This window comes from Cenococcum geophilum (genome assembly GCF_001692895.1).
Source record: "Cenococcum geophilum 1.58 unplaced genomic scaffold K441scaffold_95, whole genome shotgun sequence".
Classification (NCBI taxonomy): Eukaryota; Fungi; Ascomycota; class Dothideomycetes; order Gloniales; family Gloniaceae; genus Cenococcum; species Cenococcum geophilum.
The window spans coordinates 274,652-292,034 of record NW_027137653.1 but is presented as its reverse complement, the minus strand read 5'-3'; the positions used below and the strand labels follow the sequence as shown (position 1 = coordinate 292,034).

The window sequence follows — 17,383 nt, the reverse complement described above, 5'->3', positions numbered from 1 at the left end:
GCTAAGAGCTTACATTAAATACCTAGTTGGGTACTAGTTAACGAATATCTTTAGGGTCTATATACCTAGCGAAAAAAAGGTAATTTAAATAAGAGACGTAATATTTAATAAGTAGTTGCTCTATAACAACGGTTAGCCAGATCTCGCGAATCTGCTCTAAAAACGCGCTAATCAAATTTTGGAGGTAATTAATGTGTTATATATTAATAGGACGCTTTAGGAAGAGCTTGACGAAACGTTAGATGAGGATAATAAGACTTTAGATAAGATTTAAGTGGAAAACGGTAGAAATTAATAGGCAGATTCTAGTAGAAATTAAGACTAAGTGACTAATTAAGACGATAACGTAGTAAGCTTATAAACCTTAAAGGACGATTTCTTACCTGCCCTTTCTACCCTAGACAAGACGCTAGAACCTTAGTTAATTCCTACTAAAGAATTCTTAAGCTCCTTAGCTCCCTCTACCTGTTAACGACCGTATTACAAATACGTACCTATAGAGGATGACTTAAAGAATAAAGACGGCGCAGCTGTTAAGGAAGACAATATTATAAAAGGTAAATAATTAAGGAGGCTACCTAAATGATACATAGCTTATTTAACTTACCTTAAGGAGGTAGATAGCTTTAAAGCGCTTTAGGTAGCCTTCTATGTAGGCCTAAAATATTATAGGAAAATCTATCGCGATAAGCTACTACCTCTGCCTAAGAACTAGAAGGAGCTTATAAGACACTAGTATAGGGAAGATTTCCTTACTGCTGCTATAAAAGAGTACACTAACCTAGAGGGTTGTGGAACATTTAAGGTCGTAGATAAGACTCCGTTAGTTAAAATAGTACCTACTACCTAGAGATTTACCTATAAAACGGACACTAACGGATATCTAACGAAGTTTAAGGCATGACTCTATGTGAGAGGCGATCTATAAGAGTCGATATATAAGGATACCTATGCGGCGACTCTGGCAGCCAAGGTCTTTAAGGCTCTCATAGCAGTTATTATAGTATTTAATTTGGACGTTTGGCAGGGCAACGCTGTTAACGCGTTCGTAAATAGCTTAATTGACGAAATAGTCTATATTAAGTGTCTAGATGGATTTACCATTAAGGGCAAATATTTACTACTACGCAGAGCTCTCTACGGACTTTAATGATTGCCATGTCTCTAGCATAATGACTTAAGTTAGGAACTAACTAAATTGGGGTTAAAGCCTGTTAGTGGAGAGCCGTGTCTCTACTACAACGATTAGCTAATCGTGTTCTTCTATGTGGACGATATCTATGCCGCAAGCACTAAGGGGAACCAGTCGAGCTTCTAAGCTTCAAGACTGCGCTTATGAAGAAATACGAAATAAAGGACCTAGGTGAACTGTCCTAGTTCCTAGGAATTCGAGTCTTAAGAGACAGGAGTTAGAGGAAGCTGTGGCTCTGTTAAGACTCCTACATTAAGAAGATTGCTAATAACTTTTATTTGACTAATATGCGCTTAGTTAATATACCTATAAGCACTAACGGGCTCCTACCGAACCCGGAGGAAGCTTTAAATTAAGACACCTATGTCTACTAGAGGATAATTGGATTACTCCTCTATGCGACCTGTATTATAAGACCTGATATAGCTTAAGCTTTAAGCAAGCTGTTGGAATTTCTACGAAATCCCTTACCCCTTTATGACGCCGCAGCTCGTTAAGCGATCGCCTACCTCTATTAGATGAGGACTCTCGCGATTAAATACTTAGGATATAGTGTAGGGAGTTAAGTCTTTATAGGAGCAAGTGATGTAGCGTTTAGAGACGACTTAATAAGTAGACGTAGTACGGAAGGATATCTGTTTACCCTATTTGGGGGACTAATTAACTGGCGCTCTACTAAGCAGATGTTAGTGATAAAGTTAAGCACTAAGGCAGAGCTTATGGCTCTATTATATGCAGGCACGGAATTAATCTAGTAGAGTTGCTTCTTTAAAGAAATCGGATTAACCTTAGATGATAGGCAGACGATTAACTATAATAATCTATAGACGATTCAACTGCTCATAAAAGACGGACCAGAGCTATCTACGAAGCTCCAACACGTCGACATATACCACCACTGGTTACGTTAAGAGGTACGTGACGATCGAATTAAGATTAATTAGACGCCTACTGCAGTAATGGTAGCAGACGGCCTAACTAAAGCTCTGCTAAGGCAGAAGCACGAGATATTCGTTTATTAATTGAACCTGGTTAATATTAAGGAGAGGATCTAAATTAATAAAGGTAAATTTGACTTAATACTATGCTAAGACTTGTAATATAGCTTTAACCTGTAGGATAGTTTAAAGCTAGGGGGGTGTATCAACCGTGACGGGTACTGTTAGATATTAGCTTTAGATTTGTCTTGACCTGGTTTTAATCTAGTTTCACCGATTCTCTAGGGACCCCTGTGGGGGGTACTACCTTATATATATATAGTTTTTTTCCTTTATAGTTTGAATAGACAGAGTCCTTAATCTTACCTTACAATCGGTGCACGGACTACCAATCGACAAGAGCTTTGCTCCCTAGAATACGACCCTGTTGCTGGCATTGTACTACTACCTGAACGACCCGTTACTAGTACCGTACTACTACTGAATGGATAAGAACTCGTGCCGATATATATGCGAGTAACTCCCTAACCCTCTCACCCTTATTAAACCTTTACACCTACTTTTCTAAGAGGGGGACTAGGGGGGCTTTTTTTTATGGCTTGGGGCGCGCTATAATAAAAGGGGGGAGAGTATAGCTAGGAGGTACCGGAGTTCTAGGAGGAGGGAGAAGGAATGACAACTAACGGAGGGCTCCTAGCGATATACCTCTCGCAGCAGCAGGAGCTGCAGGACGGCTGCCTGCCTTACGTCAACTAGGTATAGCAATATACCCCTTATAGGAGCTGTAGGACGGCTGCCTACCCCACGTTAACTAGGTATAGTAATATACCTCTATAGTAGTAGGAGCTGTAGGACTGCTGTAAGTCCTAGGTTAACCAGCATCGCGATCAAGCGCCTAGATGCCAAATTTCTTTTTTTTTCTCTTTCTTTTCTAATAAGGGGCTTATATAAAGCCTGAGGGCAGGCTTTCTTAAAGGAGGGGGTGATATTACGGTACCGTTACAGACCCTAGTCAGGGGCTCGCTTAGAGACTTAGCGCCTGTATATAGACGTGTCCTTTCCTCAACCTTCTCTGCTCCTTAGCTTAGTATCTTCGTAATACAGCATTCGTTTAAGCTTCGGTTTAGAGGCATTTGTTCAAGCTGTAACAAATAGGGCGGTAGCTTCCTAGAAGTAAGTAGTCTGTTTTACCTTCTTTACGTAGGACAAACGTTGTTATAGCTCTTCTAAGTTTCGGGTAGTAGCCTATTATAAAGTATACTCTAGCTACATCCGTAAGCTAAGGTGCTATTAGTAGTCCGCAGGTCTTTAGGGCTTTATTTAGGATCCTATCTAGTTCTAGTACTATATTATTTAAAAGGCGGCTAATAGTTCTAGCTATTTCTTTAGTTGTTATATTACTATTAACCCTTAGGCAAGTCACTGGTGCTTCGCCTATAATATTACTAAGGTCTACTAAAGCTAGTTAAGGGAAAAATCTTTTTATAAGGATCTTTGCCTTTTTATTATTATTATTTATAGCTAGTAATTTACCTAGTCTTTATAGGGGCGGAAGGTATAGGTCTTCTACTAGACGTCCCGCCTTTTTCTTTACCTATTTTGCTATCCTCTAAAGACCTTTGTTATAGGGGAGGCTTAGGTTAATAGTATGCTTATTTATAAACCGTCTCTAGCTATTCCTTACTTCTTTTTTTAGGGTATTCTTTAGCTGGTTTCTTATATCTTTATATTATTTCTTATCTTTAGGATTATAGCTACTTATATATTTTCTTCTTGCTCATTATTAACTGGCGATAAGAATTACGCATTATACGGACTATGCGTGTCGCGTATAGGGGCCCGGTTTTAAGACTGGGCAGTACTTTTCTAGCCTATTTTTAATTACTGCGTAGATCCTTTCTAGTCTTTAGTTAATTTCCTTAGGGGTAGCTAATAAGCCTCACTTATTTGGTATCGGGTGGATTTCTTCTAGGTCTTAAATTTGTTATTTAATTATATTAAGGAAGCTATTTGTCTTAAGCTTTCTTATTGCGTATCTTTTACTATTTAGTTGCGCCTTAATATCTAGATCTAGCTGTATCTAGATAGGGATATAGTCTAAGGCGAGTGCCTATTCTTCTTTAAGTTTATACCTTTTAAGTCTCTAATATAGGCCTTTATCTATAAATATAAGGTTAATTATACTTCTAGCGGTGCCTTATTGCCATATAATTGCTCCTAGGGGGGTAGCTAGCTTAAGGCCCCTGGTGTTTATAGCTCTTAGTAGGCACTTTACCTATTATTTAGTAGTAATATAGATACCCCCCTACCGCGGGTGGTAGAGGTTTATATCTTCTAATAGGATAAACTCTGTGCCTTTAGTTTCTAGTAAGCTTATTACTAATATAATATTCTCTATTTATAGGACCCCTTTAACCCTAAGGTTATATACATTAATAATATATACTAGTCCCCTATATATCTAGATTATTATTACTGTAATATCTAGGTTAACTACCTACTATAACTATAAGGATAGGCTAATAGCCTTGTTGATTATAAAGCATACGCGTATAGCTGCTTTTGGTTTATATAGGAGCTAGAATCCTTAGGGGCAGTATGTTAATTATATGTAAGCATTATAATATAGCTCTTGTATAGTAAGGATATAGTATTTCTCTAGGTCTAGGCTGTCTAGTAAGGGCCTTGCAAGACGGTAGTTTATATTGCCGTAGTTGTACTATATAATGGATAGGTGGCGGACCCCTAGCGAGGGTTCTTCGCCTCTTCTTTGTTCCTCACTTCTTCTATTTCCACTTTCTTTAGGATATTTAGAACTTCTATCTTTTGTGTCTATACCCTAGTTACTACTTATTTTATATAAAGCTTTTTATTTCTATATCTTATGTTCCTACTAGCGCTTCTATGTCTAAATCTGTTATTGTCTCTAGTTCTTCCCCTATTCTTACTAGTTAGCTATATGCCCTTTAAGAGTTAGCTATAAATGTTATATTTGCCGCGTTAAGTCTAATTCTTAATTGTCCTGGTTTTAAGCTTACTATAGCTGTCTATAAGGGTCTTCCTATAGGGCGTTCTCTCCCTTATATTCCCTGTGACCCTTATATCCCTATACGGTCTAGTAATATCGCGTAGCGTTACTTCTAGCCCGTTAAGGCTTAGGATAGCTAGCCTAGCCCCCTAGTGTTAAAGGTAGGAAACGCTAGAAAGGCACCTGCGCCCCCCTAGCTTATTGCCTATTATTTCCATTTATATAACCTAGTGTGCAGTTATTCCCGTAGCTGTTAAGCCCTTACCTTCCATCTCCTGTATTTAATGCAGTCTTCTCTCTCCTACGCCTTATATATGCTTTAGTGGCAGTTTACGCATTTTATTTGGTCTTAATTTAAGTAATGTCTTATATTGTAGGGGCCTGTATAGTGGCCGTAGCACACCTATACTGCGCATATAAATTAGGTGTGTCCCTATTATATATAGCAATAGTATTATTTTAGGCGGAGTCTATAGTTATAGAGCCTTATATTATATATAAGGCTATTTATAATAATACCTTTTTAAATAAGGAGTTTTTGCATTTTTAGTATATGTGTGCTAATAATAAGGGAGCTATATATTTAACTGGCGCCTCCCTAGCAAGTCTTTAGCAACCCTTATATTCTTTTATTGTTCTTATTATATACTTAGTTTATATTTTCCTATTATAGCTATTAAATTTAGGTAATCTTAAGTCCTAGTATAAGGTATTCCGTTTATTTTACTATCTTATATATAGTTGCTATATTATCCGCCTAGCGTCCCTTTTTTACCCTAAGGCTTAGGGGAACCGCTAAGACTTTAACTAGATAATCTTTGCGGAGCACTTTTATGCTAATACATTCTCCTAGCCTGTCCCCTACCCTTATAGCTTATTCCTTTGCCTATTAGTCCCTTAGGGTAACTCTAATATCTCTACTCCTAAGGTATTAAACTGTAACAGCGTTATAAACCTCTTTATAAATCTTTATAAGGACTTCTGTTTCTAATTATTCCCTAAGCCCCTCTATTTTTTCTATATTTAGTTATATTATAATTATATACCCGGATATTATCTTTAGGGGGGTGGGTTCCCTATATTATAGAAGCGCAGCTATAGTGGCCTAGGTGCAGTTCGCCGGTAAGGAAGAGTTTTATTTATTTTTAATTTTGCTTAGCCGTTAGAGGATTTAATTAAGGGTTTGCTAGAGGGGCGCCTAAGGTTTACTAGACTAGCGGAGCTATTCTGCTAGCTATATTAGTTTATTATAGCTAACGGTTGCTCCCCCGTAACTACGGATACTAAACGCGTTTAATAGGCTTTATATTTTGTTAGATGCCTTTTTAATAGAGGTCTTTCCGCTTTATAGTGTAGTATTCGCCCGTTCTTGTTGTGGAGGGCCATTACTGGGCGTGGTTCTGGTGGACGCGCGCGAGTGCGAACCACTATCGTTTGACGTGTGCCTCCCCTGCGATGCGTGCATCTTAGGGGGATTCTCTGGGTGTTTTTTTAGGGTTCTTTTGGTTGGTTTTGGTCTTTTTTGGGCCGGGTGCAGCAAGAGCTCTAGCGGTTCTAGCATGGATTATATATATAAATAATATATATAAGATATATAAGAATCGAAAAGAAAAAAACTGGAAATACCCTATAAGGATATATTAGGCGCTAGGTAAGCAATAGTATAGAAATATTAAGTATATATACGGCTAGTATCTAGTAGAAGTTTAGGAGTTAGGAGACTTAATACTTTAACTAGGAAGATTTCTTATAGAAGAATGCTTAAACGGATAATAGTAGTAGAAATGTTTAAAGAATACGTATCTATAGTATATTAAGGATAAAAAGTAAACTAGGTATTAGCTAAAGAGTAAGCTAAATATAATAAGATCCAGCAGCTAATAGTTAGGAAAAGTAGAGGCCTACGGGACTAAAGAAAGCTAGTGGTAGAGCCTTAAACCCTTAAAGGAATTTAAGGATAATACCTAAATTTATAAGTTAAGTGGTAAGATTAGTAGTTTAAAGCACTAGTAGATAGTAGAGTAATAAGGAACTATATCTTACTAGTAGTAGTTTAGTAGTTTAAAGCACTAGTAGATAGTAGAGTAATAAGGAACTATATCTTACTAGTAGTAGTTAAAAGGATAGGGCTACTATATAGATAAAAGAAGCACCTTTATCTCTTAGTTATAATCTTAGGAGATCTAATAGCCTATAGAGGAGGTATTATTAATCTTAAAACAGAACCTATTTAGATAACTATTAAAGGGAGATAAATTAAGATATCCTTTAATATATTACCATTAGGGAATAATAAGGTAGTATTAGGAATGCCTTAGTTATAGGAATATAATCTAAAAATCAATTGGGTTATAGGTTAGGTCAATATTAGAGATACTTAACGCTATAAGATATAATAAGCTAAAATAGTATAGTACTAAGTAGGGGCGACTTATAAGGAAATAAATAAAGGACTAAGTTATATACTAAAGAGATACTATAAGTATGGTAAGAAACTATAGTTACTAAAAAGTAAAAAGCTGTTAAAGTATATAGTATAGAACTATAAGATAGAATTAGAACTAGAAATAAGTTTAAGGTTCTTTCCAATCTATAAGCTTACTAAGAAAGAAGAAAAAGTACTAAAAGAGTTTATCTAGAAGAACTTATAAAAGGGATATATTAGACTATTATAGTTATTAGCGGGATATCCAGTATTATTCGTACTAAAGAAAAACAGAAAACTTAGATTATACATTAACTATAGATAGTTAAACAGCATTACTAGGAAGGGTAGGTATCCTTTACCCTTAATTAGCAAAATTTAAGATAGGATTAGTAATATATAAATCTTTATAAAGATAGATCTAAGATAGGCGTACTATTAGATTAGAATTAAGGAAGGTAATAAATAAAAGGCAGCCTTTAGGTTAAAGGAAGGACTATATAAACTATTAGTAATGTAGTTTTGTCGACCGTTGAGGTCACTCTTAGGTATTACCTTATGACTCATCACCCTGTTCTCGTATGTCTTACTACTGTCTTGGTCAGCGACTCGGTCAACGACTCAGTCAACGACTTGGTCAACGACTTGGTCTCCGACACGGTAACCAAATTAGTCTACTACCCTTTTTCTTATGTATTTATAGAGGCTCTAGAGCCACATTCAATAGACAGAGTTCTTCTCAGTAACTTGTTCGTCCGACAAGTTTAGGCTTACAAATATACTAGTAATATTTTAGACGCGTATTAATAATATATTAAGAGAATATTTAGATAAATTTATTATAGTATACCTTAATAATATTATTATCTACTTAATAAGTAAGGAAGAGTATAGGGAACACGTTAAATGGGTCTTAAAGAGACTATAGGAAGAATAGATGCTAGTAGTAATTAAAAAATGCAAGTTCTTTACTAGGAAAACAGATTTTATTAGATTTATTATTAAACTAGGCTAACTTAGTATAGATCTAAAGAAGATTAAGGCTATAGTAAATTAGTAAAAACTAGAGAACTTTACGTAGTTAAGGTTGTTTTTAAGGTTTTGCAATTACTATAGAAGGTTTATAGCTTAATAGTTAAAGGATATTAAGCTATTTATAAGGTTAACAAAGAAAGATGAACCTTAGGTATAAGGAGAAGAGTAAAGAAAACTATTTAAGGAAGTTAAGAAGTTGTTTACTTAAGACCCAGTCCTTAAAATCTACTAACTAAAACTAGAGATAGTAGTTAAAACGGATATATTAAACTTTATACTAGGGGCGTACTTTTTATAAAAATATAAGGATAGATGGTACCTAGTAGTATACTATAGTTAGAAGATAACACTACTAGAACTAAACTATAATATTTATAATAAGAAGTTATTAGGTATAGTTACAGCACTTTAAAAATAGAGAGTATTCTTATAAAATACAGAAAAGCTATTTATAGTTAAGACGGATTATAAGAACCTAATAGGGTTCCTAATAATAAAAGAACTTAATTAGAGATAAGTTAGATAGGTAGAAATACTTATAGAATACTATTTTAAGATTTAGTATACTAAAGGTATAGACAATATATAAGCAGATGCTCTAAATAGAAAGGCTAAATTATAAAATAATAAAAAGCCATTAGGGGCTTTACTATAAAAAGACATAGGCGGATTAATTAGATATAATTACCCAAAAATTATAGTAATAAGAGAAATTAGTTTGACCTATAAATTACTAAAGAGTAACTAGTTATAAAAGATCTAAAATATATAGGCAGAGAATTTAGACTTAGAGTAGTATAAAAACTAAGAAGTAATATATATGCCGAGAAATATTATAAAAGAGTTTATTAAGTTATTCTATAAGGGATTAACTTAAGAATATAATGGAGCTATAAGCTTAGTATTAAGACTCTAAGAGAAGTATATTATTAATAAAATCTAAGGACTAGTAAAATAAGTTATAAGGGAATATTTAGATTGCTAGAGAAATAAATTAATAAGATATAAGCTATATAGAGAGCTATAACCTATTAAAATACTAGAAAGACTATAGAAGGTTATATTATAGAACTTTATTATAAAGTTACTAAAATTAAAAGATCCTATTACTAGATAAGATTATAATATAATCTTAGTAATAGTAGACAAGTTAATAAAGTAGGGATACTTTATAGTATGTATAAAAGAAATCTTAGTGGAAGATATTACTAGAATCTATATTAAAGAAGTATTTATAAAATATAGAGTATTAAGTAAGATTATATTAGATAGAGACCTAAGATTTATAGTAGTATTCTAGGAGGTATTTTTAGCGGAATAAGGAGTTTAAGCAGTAACTTCTACTATATATTATTCGCAGATAGACGGTTAAACGGAAAAACTAAATTAGACACTAGAATAGTATTTAAGGTATTATATTAATTATATATAGAATAATTGGGTATTATTATTACTAGTTATATAGTTTGTATATAATACAACACCCTAAAAAGAAATAGGAATATTACTATTTAAGGCGAATTATGGATATAAGCCAAGAACATTATTATTGCTACGTTAAGTAAAGAAAATAAGTAATATAGCTAAGTAAAAAATGGAGATATTAATAAATCTTTATATAAACCTTACGGAAATAGTAAAGGTAATATAGTAAAGAATAAAAAGGTACTATAATGCTAAGAGATCTAAGGGACCAGATCTTAAGGAGGGAGTTAAAGTGTGGCTACTATATAAAAATTTTAAAAGTTAATAATTAAGTAAGAAGTTAGACTATGTTAGACTAGCACCTTTTAGAATTATAGAGAAGATTTTACTAGTTATATTTAAGTTAAACCTACTAGCCAAAATAAAGATCTACCCTATATAGCATATCGCGATGCTAGAGCCAGTATATGGGAATATTAAGCCACTAGTTTATAAAGTAGATATATATAAAGGGTAAGGGGAAGATAAATAGTAAGTTTTAAAGATGGTTAGTTATAAGGATATAGATAATAAAATATAGTATAAAGTAAAGTAGATAGGCTATAATGAGACTACCTAGAAGCTATTAGAGAATTTAAAAAACGCTATAGGAAAGGTATAGGAGTATTAAAAGAAAAGAGGTTAGGTAGTATTAATAAAGAAGGATTACTAAAGAATAAACTACCTAAGGGGGACCTAGAAAGAACGATCGCTAAACTACTTAGAGTTGTTTCCTTCTCTATTAAAAGAGAATCCGTTCTTTTATTGCTAAGTTCCTATAAACCTTATTTTATAAGTTTCTACTCCTTAAAACGGACCTTCTTACGAACTTTCTTAAGATAAAGAAGCCGAGTATAAGCGTTTTAATAAGCTTTAAGGGTATAACGCTCCTTATTACAAATATAAGTTAAATAAAGCTTATTATTATACTAAAGCTAGTAAATCTTGGCTAGTGCCTCTAATAGTTTATTATTAAGCTTTGTAGTAGTAAACTAAATATAAGACCCTAAAATAAATTACTTAAGAAACTTAGAAACTATTAAGAGTAATAGGACGCGTATATTTAGCGTTAGAAACGGAATAAACGTTATAAGAAGATTATATATTTGCTCGCGTATATTTAGTATAAGAGGACGGTTATTAGTTAACGGGTAATGCAATTATAATATAAACTAACCCCTTTTTTGCGCAACGGGAATAGGAAGGCATAATCTTACCTAGTAATAGTATAATAGCTACGGTACGAGACCAACGCTTAGCTGCGGTAGAAGAAGGAGCCTTAGGTATAATAAGTAACAATATTAACTAAATTAATTAGATGGATATTATACCTCTAGTAAATAACCTAAAGATGCTAGGTATCTTTAAGGACAAAGATAAAAAGGAGGGAGATAGTGTTACGGACGCTTTAAGTACAATATTACGACTACTTAGAGAAGAGTTAGAGGAAGCTAGTTAGTTAATATAGGCATAGTTTAGAATAGAGCTGGTAGAACTATGTAATAAGGAATAGTAACTAAGATTATATAATAAGCTCTATAAGCTCTATTAGATCTATAAGGAACGTCTTATATACCTTACGTACCTCACGTATATTACCTATAAGAAGGATTTTATAGGAGTATGGTTGTGTATTTAAGGACCCTTAATCCCTACCTAGATAGTTCCTTTCTTATAGTAATTCTTAGAATACAATTAGAGTTAATTTATTAGGCAACTACTCTACTAGTTATTATTACGTTGTTAACTTCCTGCTTTACCTACATACCTAGCCCATTAATAAGTCTACCGTAGTTCTTACTACAAGGCTCCGTTATATAGAACGCTTTATAATATACCTAATTCTAGCTTAGATCTGTAAGGGAGAAAGAGATTAATTATATAGATAGAGATAGCTGCAATAGCTAATTACCTTAATGGTAATTTAGTCCTACTTAATAATAAGGGTAAGCCTTAAATAGATATTGTAAAAGCTTTCAGCGTAGTCTTACCTTAAACTTACTACTTTAAAACGCTAGGCTACCGTATAATTAATCCTAAAGTAATTTAACAAGCTTGCTAAGATAATAAAGGGATTATAAACGCAGTTTATAAGGAGGAAAAGGAGTTAATAAAGGTATAAGCTACTTTATAGACAAATTGGATTAATATATAACTCCCTTAACTAGAAAGATATAGCCTTTTATAACAAGTTCTACTTTAGTATTAGTCCTTAAATAATAAAGCTTATAAAAAGGAAGTAGGGGAAGGAGTATTAATATAAACTCTCTAATATATACTAGAAGAAGGTTATTATAAAGAACATAAAAGTAAAGGCTTAAGAGGAAGAACACCTTAAGCTTCTAAATATTAGCGTTACAATAGGCTATAATTAGCGGAAGGTTATACCGTATAAAGTACCTAATTTAGTAGGGAAGATAACTATAGAAGTATATACTAAAGTAGTCCTCCCTTCCCTCTAAGACAAGCTTTTAAATTAAGGTTTTACCCTCTACTATAACGACGATTTAGCCTATATAAGTAAAGCAATAATTAAGTAGGCAAAGGATAATAGGGTATCTCTTATTATACTCCCTGGTATCTCACTAGACTTTAGTATTTTTAAATTAATAGCCTACCTAATTAAGAGGAAGTTTTATGTAAAAAGGTATACTATAGAGAAGGCGGCACTAGCTAGGTTTAGACAGCTTTTTAAAGAGGAAATAGATTAGTGTGCGATTTAGAAGATATATAAATGGTATACTAAAAGACTATATAATTATAGGAGGGCTAAAGGGCAAATGACGAGGTATTGAGTAGGTAGCAAAATTAATGATTTTCTGAGGTGCGCACGTGCCAATTTCGGCCACTTATTTTGGCGACGTAGAGGCCGTGGCAGTGTGGCAGTTTAAAGATATTTTATCAGTCTATTTTGGTCTGTATTAGTCTACTCTCAACATTGAGCTGTCAACCTTCAATCCTCAACCTTCAATCTTCAACCTTCGTCACCCTTCGAATCCCTAAAGCCTCATCCAAGAACCTATAAGCATTCATGTTCGCCAGTCCAAATGCGCCAATCTTCGCCTGCAATCCACCTTCGTCCGGCCTACTCGGCATCCACAACCTTCTCTCTCGCTCGCCCAAGTGCGCCAAGTCATTAAAAACTCTCATCGTATGCTCCTCAGTGTCAAAATATAGACTTTTTCCCGCACCAGACACAAATACCGGACACCGCACCTTTTTCAGAAAGCCTCCTTTTAGCGAGTACCGCTTCATCTCCTTCAAGATCCTCGCCGGGCTTTCTATACCCCAAAATGCCGCCGTCACTCCTACCTCCCACCGTAGCTGGAAGTTCATCCGCATTCCAGCGCCAATAATCGTGTCAATCGTTCCGTCGCCTATCCACCCTCCGGTCCACGCACTCATGAACAGGCCCGAGATATGCCTGGTACCGAAGTCCCACATATCGTAGAACGGATCTATCGACACGCACGCCTTGATGCGAGCATCGCTCGCCGCACGCAGCGCAAAGTACCCGCCCATGCTCGCTCCGGCCACCGCAATCCTGTCCAGGTCCAGCTCAGCTCCTTCCTCCCGCTTCAGCCCCGCTGCATATTCCTCTAGCCAATCCAGCACCTGCCCCATCACCGCCTCCCAGTCCGGCCGCATGTACAGCCCCTTCTCGCGCAGTACGATGCCTTGCCCCGGTCCCTCGAACGTCAACACCGCATACCCACGCACGTGGCCCGCTTGCGGATGGATGTAATACAGCTCCTCCTGCACCGAGTCCGCACCACCCGTATTGACCAGCACAGGGATTTTTCCATCCGGCAAACGATGCTGCGGCGCTGGCAAGTATAAGTACCCAGGTAGATACAGCGGCGGCGCGTCTCCTCCCTTCTTCCTCGCCGCCTTCGGCTGTGTGCCGGCCGCATACGGGATCTCGACCACGCGCGCATCGCACTCCAGGAATGGCAGCGCGCGCCGGAACAGCATCTGCACCTTCCGCGCCACCGGCAGCGACCGCGGGTCGTGTCTGTCTAGCGTCGGTCCGTTGATGCGCAAGTACCCGCTGGCGCGCGTGTAGGAACTCGCGCGCAGGAAAGCGTCGCGTGCGGTCATCGTGTCACCACGGGCCAGCGCTTCCTCAGCCAGCGACTCGGCTAGCGAGGCAGCGTGGCCCCATGCTGTCGCCCATGTCTCGGGATCGCTAGGCTTGATAGCTGCGATGGCCGCGAGGAATTCTGCCGGGTCGCAGCCGCCGTACGGTGTTGTGGAGAGAATGCGTAAACTTTCGAAGTTGTAGAATGTATTTCCAGGGAAGAACTGGTGGATAGCGCCGGACGAAGGAGAAGATGAAGGAGAAGATGGGTTCGCGACAGTCATGGTGCTATGGGCTGTAGGCTCTCTGGGATGGGCTGGACAATGGGTGAGCATGTATTATGCCCATGATATTCTTTTGCATCGGTGGAGACGTAAAATAAGGAAATGTTGGAGGGCGAAGAAATCTTACTAGGCTTAGCTAAAGTTGCGGCAGGTCGATCCACAGCTGACTGCATATTCGGGGGCCAGGGAGATCCATTATAAATAGCTCCGATATAGCATGCGTGAGGCTCATATCGTCTAGGTGCTTCGGATTCGGTGTGGTCGGAAGTCCGCCTATTCTCCTAGCCTCATATTAAGATAGGATTAGCACCCTAATTTTAAATTATTACACTAGGCTATACTTCCTAGAATAAATCCTTGTGGTTAAGGATTTTAGAACCATCAGACTCAGCTATAGTTTCACTTACATTAATACAATGTCTGTAAGACCATATAATTGAGCGTTTGTATAATGGCGTACACATATGGACACATGCAGAGACTTAGATGAAAAAAAGCCAAAACACGCATGGCCCGGATAAAGAGCTTTATTTGCTTTTCGGATGGGGCAAATCAACAGTTTGGAGTGGCCGTTAGCCCTAGAATTAATGCTATAAACTCTAGATGCTTTCAGGGAACCGGTTCTCCAATATTAGTCTCTGCAGCTGGAACATTTTCAGTCTTTCCACTGACAACGTTCTTCTCCCTATCACTATTTTCCGCATCTTTCTCCGCATCCTTCACATGGTTTTTCCCTTTCTCGTCCACTAAGCCGAATTCTGAATCGAGTTCAGTTCTCAGCTTAATCTCCTTCTCAATTAACACGGACAAAGCTGTAATAACGCCAAAGGCAATCCCGATTTGCCAGACGCGCTTGAGGGCGTCAACGTAAGTCTGTACGACCACCTTTCGAGTTTCTGGTTCGAAGGAATCGATAAACTTTGCAGTCGCATGTTGGTACGCCTTTCCGCGCGTGAAGCTGCCCCGGATGCTAGGATCAAGGCGACTACTCAGCTGATCAAACTGGTTGTTGAAAATGGCTGCGGGAATTGACACACCCCATATGGTGCCGAGTGAGCGGATAAATGACCATGTTCCGACGCTGGACGCTACCTCGCTCTCTGGTAGCCCAGCCTGGACGGCTTGTAAAGTCGTGGAGATCATACTTCCGAGACCCATGCCAGCGAGTATTTGGAAGATTGCCCAAACGGCAGTGTGCGTACCTTGATTTAGAATGCTGCTTAGCCCCATGACAAGAGCGACCATACTGGTAGCGGATAAGTGAACTGGCTTGTAGCGTCCTGTTTTAGACACGATGCCGCCGCCGACGGCCGCGAAGAGGGGGAAGGCAATTTCGAGTGGGAGCAGGTAGACACCGGATCTTGTCGGCGAGGCTCCCAAGACAGACTGAAAGTAGAGCGGATAAAAGTAGATGACCCAGAATGCGACGAGCATGTTCATGAAAGACATGAAGAAAGCCACGCAGGTGGTCCGATTCTTGAAGTGGTGTGGCGGTATGACGGGAAAAGAACACCATGGGGACACCTCCCAGCAGAAGAAGATAATCAATCCCACAAGGCCAACGACGAGCGGCGCTAGGACGTTGCCCTGATTCCATTCGTATCTCGTGCCGCCATATGTCAAGGCCCAAAGGACAGCGAACGTCGAGGCAATGAGAATCGAATTTCCCACCACATCAATGCGCTTCAGTCTCGCCTTTGTCGAAAGGTCGTCCTTCCACCTAACTTGTAAGAACGCGACGAGCAACGCCAGCGCTACGCCTCCGACAGGCAAGTTAATATAGAAAACCCACCGCCAAGACGTGCGATCGGTCAAGATGCCACCGATAAATGGGCCCGACGCAGTCCCGACGCTGACGAAGAGGAAAAGTAGCCCAATGAAGTTACCGCGCTCCCGCATTGGGACCAGGTCACAAATAATCACGTCGATTAACATATTGATGCCCCCGGCACCGATGCCCTGGACCGCCCTTGCCCAGATGAGCATGTCCATTGAACGCGCGGCACCGCAAAGCGCACTTCCCAATAGGAAGATGATCGTTGCCATGATCATAACATACCGACGACCCCAGAGATCAGCCAGTTGGCCGTAGAGAGGTTGCAATGCAGCGCTAGAGAAATATTAGCGCACTAAAGGAATATTCATCTCTTTCGTGCTTTGCGTACCTCGTGAGAAAGTAAATGTTAACAACCCAGATATAGTTGTCTCCGCCATTGAGCTTCGCAACGATGCTTGGGAGAGCTGTCGAGACTATAGAGCCATCAAGGGCAGATATCAGGCCCGTACAACAGAGGCCGGCAAAGGCAAGCCAGAAGCTGGTGGGATAAGTCGTTTTGGCTGGCTTTTCGCTCGATTCACCTGGCGAAGGACTCCTCGGCCGCACTTCTGCATTTAAAATCGCCTCAGTTGCAGCCGGTTCGGGCTGATGGAGGTCCTGGGAGCCGACGTTTTCTGTTGTAGACATTGGTGAGTGGTTTTCGAAGACAGCAGTCGACGCGAATGGAGGAGACGGCCAGTGAAGTGACGCCTAGGTTGGCGGAAGTAAACTTAGGATTTCATCTTCAAATGACTTGAGTAGTAGAAGAGGCTTGGAGTGTGCGTTCCGCTACTTTGTAGGGCGTAGGAACGACGGACGAGTATATAAGGCAGACGGTTCTGTAGGATGCACGTGATTCGGAGTTCCGAAGGCATAAGTCTCTAACATTCCCTTGATTGATAAGACGGACGAAAAAAGTAAATTTATAATAGATGGACAAGTATTATAACGCTGACAGTTTCGCTAGGCAGGGAAAGAAGTTCTATGCTAGGCGGTAGCCGTAGAGGAAGGTTGTAGGGAGAATAACGTTGTTACGGACCTTGTAACGGATACTTCTTAGTGAAGTGAACGAGCTACGGGACGTAGCACGGGCCATGATGGAACCAGTGGAGCCATGTGA

General features: G+C 38.3%; 2 protein-coding genes across 2 annotated transcripts; both read right to left on the bottom strand.

The window, feature by feature from the left end:
* Positions 1–13,049: 13,049 nt before the first annotated feature.
* K441DRAFT_682874 (alpha/beta-hydrolase) lies at positions 13,050–14,447 on the bottom strand (the record flags this gene model as incomplete). The annotated part of the gene is made up of 1 exon (XM_067651628.1): positions 13,050–14,447. The coding sequence occupies one exon, from the start codon at positions 14,445–14,447 to the stop codon at positions 13,050–13,052; it is 1,398 nt and encodes a 465-aa protein (XP_067496588.1).
* A 269-nt stretch (positions 14,448–14,716) lies between these two features.
* Positions 14,717–17,078, bottom strand: K441DRAFT_376427 (MFS general substrate transporter). Its single transcript, XM_067641481.1, has 3 exons — positions 16,613–17,078; positions 14,855–16,557; positions 14,717–14,733 (listed from the first exon to the last, which is right to left on the bottom strand). The coding sequence occupies exons 1-2, from the start codon at positions 16,909–16,911 to the stop codon at positions 15,057–15,059; spliced, it is 1,800 nt and encodes a 599-aa protein (XP_067496587.1). The 5' UTR covers positions 16,912–17,078; the 3' UTR covers positions 14,717–14,733; positions 14,855–15,056.
* Between the last annotated feature and the right edge of the window lie 305 nt (positions 17,079–17,383).